The sequence below is a fragment of the Macadamia integrifolia genome, unplaced genomic scaffold (assembly GCF_013358625.1).
Source record: "Macadamia integrifolia cultivar HAES 741 unplaced genomic scaffold, SCU_Mint_v3 scaffold961, whole genome shotgun sequence".
Taxonomy (NCBI): Eukaryota; Viridiplantae; Streptophyta; class Magnoliopsida; order Proteales; family Proteaceae; genus Macadamia; species Macadamia integrifolia.
Window position 1 is genome coordinate 190,236 of NW_024870603.1, and position 5,536 is coordinate 195,771.

At 38.8% G+C, this 5,536-nt stretch overlaps 1 protein-coding gene across 5 annotated transcripts in view; it reads left to right on the plus strand.

Annotated features, from left to right (window-relative positions):
• The window catches only part of LOC122070660 (protein CHROMATIN REMODELING 5), a 61,050-nt gene that overhangs the window by 23,494 nt on the left and 32,020 nt on the right, over positions 1-5,536 (plus strand). For all 5 annotated transcript variants that reach the window (XM_042634860.1, XM_042634861.1, XM_042634858.1 and 2 more), the window contains 2 exons: positions 5,166-5,259; positions 5,369-5,456. In XM_042634860.1, coding sequence (XP_042490794.1) covers positions 5,166-5,259; positions 5,369-5,456 — 182 coding nt within the window. The remainder of the gene's footprint in view (positions 1-5,165; positions 5,260-5,368; positions 5,457-5,536) is intronic.

The following is a 5,536-nucleotide window of genomic DNA, read 5'->3' on the forward strand; positions in this document are numbered from 1 at the left end:
AAGAAGATATGGAGAAGAAGAAGAGGAAACAGTAACCATTGTCGCTGCTGCTGTTGGAGAAGAAACAGAACTGAAGTATGGAAGAAAGGAACACAGAGGAAGAGGAAGAAGCAGAAGAAATTTTTTTATTTGACACAAAAAACTGTTAAAATTAAAAGTAAGAAGCATAATTCAAATAATACATAAACCCCCCCTTTTATGTCCAATGCCTTAGTCACATGGGTGTCCTAGCTGCCTGACTAGGTGCCCTGCGAGCACCTGGGCTTGGTTTGCCGCCGTGACAGCTATGCTTACTGTTTGGGGGGAAAGGGCCCCATCACATGCTCCATTTAAATAAGCTTATCTTGACAGCCCAACTATCTGTCATGATGGCAGTTATGTGGGTACTAAAATTTTGTGGGCATTTTTTCAACATCATCATCTATTGATGTAGCAAGTTTTGCTTCATTGAACGTTCCCATTTAAAGAAATAAAGCTTTGGAAATGTGTTGAGAATTGAACTTCAACTGAAACTTCAGTTTAACTGTTGAAGGGGTTTTAACATGGTGGACCATATGGTGGGGATGGTTCACAAGATTTGAGATGCGTCTAATCCAAGTGCAGGGCTTTCCATCCAATTGTTGGTTTTACTAAAAGATTTCTCCTAGTGGCTTTAAAAAGATGGGCAGTTAAGATAAACTTATATAGAAATGAATCCATACTCTTTAGTATTTTCGTATGGCACTGCCTATTAAATTAGGATCTTTTATAGAAATAACCACGGTGGGAAGAAATTTGATTTATTTATATATTATTTATTAGAAATTGCTATAAATTGTGAATTCAGTTTCGATTCTGAAAATGTTTATTGTAATAAAAGATTATTTTTTCATTTACATTGTATTATAAGTGCCTTATTGTGTTCTTGATTTATATTTATTGGCTTTACATTACTATTAGTTATTTATATGCTCATCTTTCTTATTCATTATAATTTAATATGCTATCAGCATGTTTATTGAATTTCCACTAATTTACAAGAAGAGTCCATGGATTAAATATTGATTGTGGTGGCTTTGTACATAGCTTAGCATGGAAAAGCTGCTGAGGCTGTTGCTGCACATTCATATTTGTGTAGAGCCTTAAGAGATTGTGTTATGGGCAAGAACCAGTGTCGGAACTAAAATGACTAGCTAGATTGAAAAATGGGAATTCAAAATAAAAAAGAACAGCCAATATTTGTGCTGCTTGCCTTTTTCCACAGTGTTTTGCTTTTGTGCATGTTGTCATGCATTCGTTTGAATTCTTCTTATTCGTGATCTTCTTCCTCTCCTTGTAAATTTATTGTTTGTGCTGCTTGCCTGCTTCTATAGTTGTCACGGCGTCTTGGCGACCCAATGTGTTGGAGGGGGCCCTGACACAAGGCAACACCAAGGCGCCTGAATGCCTAGGCGTCGCCTTGTCAACTATGCCTGATTACATTGTGTTTTGCTTTCTTGTGTGTGGACATGCATTCACTCGAATTCTTCTTATTCACCATCTTCCCACCCTGGGCGTGACCTTATTGCCAAAATAAGGATGGGTTGTGCTGCCAAACAATTTTAAGACCGTTTTGGGTAATATATGGGTATGACTATCTCTCTGTGTCTTGGTGGCTCTTGCATTTCCTTTACTCTGAAGGAAATTTGTTAATTGATCCACCACCCCCCCCTTAAAAAAAAAAAAAAACCGGTTGGGCCTACCCGGGCTTGATCACTTTCAAGCGCTGCACTGTGAACGCCCGTTTAGCTGAACGGGCTTAACTTTAGTGGGCATGGTACGGTTTATAATCGGGTTGGTCAATCTTGGGCTATGGGCCTTATCCTGGCTATGGACCTAAACGGGCTCTAAACGGGCGTACCCGAAAATTCTTCTCTTAAGTGGGCTGAAGGCCCAGAAATATTCCATTTCAACATTAAATCAGTGATGGGAAGAACCCACCTCAATTAGCAGTCTCAAATTGTCCAATTTAAAACACATACAAATAAAAAGCTCATTCATTCACTAACCATCTTTAATCTTATGTAAAGAAGCAAGGAGAGCCTTCCTCCTCGTCTTCCTTAACCACTTAGAGAAACAAAGATTATCAGTAAATAATACCAATTTCAAATAAACCCAAATGGAGTGTTGAGCTGAACACAAACTTCACACCTTTCCAAATCGGTAAATGGATCGTTCAACCAACAAGCAGCCCATAACTATCACAGTCATCACCGAAGCAACCGACCAAGTTGGAGTCTCGGCCAGAGATCTCCCCATAGCTTAACTATCTGACATTTTTCTAACATCAGCCCTCAAAATTTAACACATTCTTAGTCTAAAACTAAAACCAACAGCCCTAAGTAGCAACAGTGAAGTATAGACAACAATGGAAGAAGCAGCAGCAGAATAGTGAGAGACTGCAGGTGTGAGGCTTTGAAGGAACAAGTCCAAAGCAGACCGAACTACCTGAACTTCATGGGTTCTTCCCAAAACCCTTATTTTAATGCTTCTCACTTGATACTCGCTGAACAGAGCCATTTCCAAATTCTTCTCACTTGATACTTGCCCGATGAGTGATTGAGAGTGAGGCAGCCGCGGCAGCAAAGCCAAAGGAAAAGGGAAAGGGAAATGAAACGAAGGAACTTAGGGTTTTCAGTTTTGGAAAAATCTTATTGAGTTATTGGTGGCAAAATGGGAATTTTAAGTAGTATTAAAGGGGTTGGGTTAGATCCGGCTTAAAGGGGTCGGGCTAGGTCGGGCTGGTCGGGCACCTGTCGGGCTTACCCCTTGCACCGTGTACTACCTGTTTATAAAAGCCTGACACGTTTATTAATCGGGCCGGTCTAGGTCGGGCCATAAACATGCCGGGCTCGGTCGGGCCTACTGGTGCAGTCTTGGAATTGACACCCCTATGTAGGATCAACACCTTTTCTCATGGTATTGGCCTACTAGAACTGTAATCATGACGACAACCTATTTCCAGTTTTTATTTGTCCACTAGAAGTGATTCAAGATTCTACACAATCTCGATCAAAGATCCATATTCTACCAGGTATGACAGTGGAAATTTGTAAAGAACACCTATTGATGTTGCTTCTATTTTCAAGAAATTGAACCACAACATATTAGATCCTATGAATTATCAGTTGAAGAAAATTTTGGATAAAAAACATTTCTACTCTGGAGTGACTCTTGCTCCCCAAATATTCTATATTTGTTTTCATCTTGTCATGCTCAACAAGTCATTCTGTGATAGCTTATGGGTGGGCGGTGGGCCATTGTTAACCATTGTCTCATTTATTTTTGCTTTTTCTTTTTTTAAATCATTATTCTCACACAATTGGCTACATCAGAGATCAGCCTTAAGCCTTATCTGTTTGTGCTCATCATGGATGATTTAACTAGGAACATTCAAGATGAGGTTCCATGGTGTATGAGAGTAAAGCAGGGATTAATGCCAAGCTGGAGTTATGGAGATCAACATTGGAACCAAGAGTTTTTAAGATGAGTAGAACGAAGACGGAGTTTATGATGTAGAACTTTAGTCACACTATGATGGATAATGAAATGGTGAAAATTGAGGAGAGAGAGATACTATAATGTGATTATTTTTGATATATGGGGCCAACCAACCATAAATAAAGAAGGTAACAGAGGTTGATGTTTTGCAGAGAATTAAAGTGGGATCGATGAAGTGGAGAGGTGCGTTCAGAGTGCTGTGTGATCGACGTATTCCTTTAAAGCTTAAAGGAAATTCTATAGGATTGTCGTATGTCCAGCTATGGGGTAGAATGTTGGCAGTTAAGAAGTGTCATATAGATAAGCCATTTGTAGCAAAGATGAGGATGCGGAGATGGATGCACTGCAAAACTTGGAAGGATAAAGTAAAGAATGAATATATTAGAGCTGACTTGGGAGTTTCCTTGATTAATGATAAGCTCCAAGAAAGTTGTTTGAGGTTGCATGGCCATGTTCAACGAAGGCCTTCAGATGCACTGGTAAGTAGGAGCGATCTTATTCATATTGAAGAATCTAAAAGACATAGGGGTAGGCCTAAAATGACCATGGAAGAAGTGAGGAAAGACGCACAAAATTTAGGACTTGTCTCAGGAATGACCTTGAATAGAGCTGATTGGAGGTCTAGGATCCAAGTAGCCTAAACTTGTCAATCGGCTCAGTTCCCATTTTTTGGTTTGGTTTCGGTTTGGTTCAAAGGGTTAATGATGTGAACCGAAACTAAGCAGAGAACCGAGTCGGTTTTGGCCCTGTGATCTAGTAACCAACCGGTCTTGATTCGTTTATACTCGATTTAATTCAATACTTGTGCACCCATCCTTTCAACATACAAGCAGGTGAAAAGTTTCCTCGAGCCTCGAGCCATTTGATAAGGATGAAGTAAATGCCATGTGTCTTTGTGATTTGAAAGGAAATAATGACCATAATAATTAAAACATAAATTTATATGTACAACATACCTGGGGAATTGCACGAACAACATATTCATATGAATTCGGTTCGGTTGGAACTATCGGTTTCAAATCTGGATCCGAATCTGATCCGAACCAAAGTTTAAACTCACATTTAAAACTGAATTGGAGCCGAGTTCATTCGGTTAGGCTAAAATCGGCTTGGTTTAGGTTTCAATTTTTGGTTTTGGTTCCAAATTGACACCCTTTATGTAGCCGACCCCATTTGGTGGGATTTTTCTGAGTTGTGTTGTTGTTCCCTCTCCTTTTACTTATACTTTTTGGCTTCTCACGGATCCGTGTAGCTGACCCCCTTTAGTTGGGATAAGGCTGAGTCGTTATTGTAACATTATTCTAACCCTTTAAGTCTTTAATTATTGTTTGGGTCAAATCCAATACGTAGCATGTTGTTTTTGATGCAAAAAAATGAATAATATAAAAAATTAAAGAGTAGTTGACTAGTAGGAAAACTGTTTTATTCAGTGGCCATCCGTCTTCATGCATTTATTCAATGGCTGTCCTTGTTCCTGGATTTATTTCTTCTATCTTAAGGCTTTGTTTATCCACTCTTGCTAAATTCTGTATGTATTTCAATTATCACCATGCCTTGGCATTTTCTTCTACTTGTATTGTATATTTCTTGCTGTTATCTTATTGTCCTATTAATTTCTTTTACTTTGGTTAACTTATGCCATTTAGCTAGTTTGCGAAAGCTTGATGAACAACCTGAATGGTTGAGAGGGGGAAAGCTACGTGATTATCAGCTCGAGGGCTTGAATTTTCTTGTTAACAGGTTTATTTTCTCGGTTTCTTTGAGTTCCTACCATATTAAGCATGTATTTAGACAATGCCGCTGCTAGAACCATGCTAATGTACTGCACATTCTTACTTTCTTTCAACAGTTGGAGAAATGATACAAATGTCATTCTAGCTGATGAGATGGGGCTTGGAAAAACTGTGCAATCTGTTTCAATGCTTGGTTTTTTGCAGGTATGCTGCTGTATATTTATTTCATTAATTCTGATTTCATCAACCAAAAGCATTATTTTTTTTTGTTTGCAAACAATTAT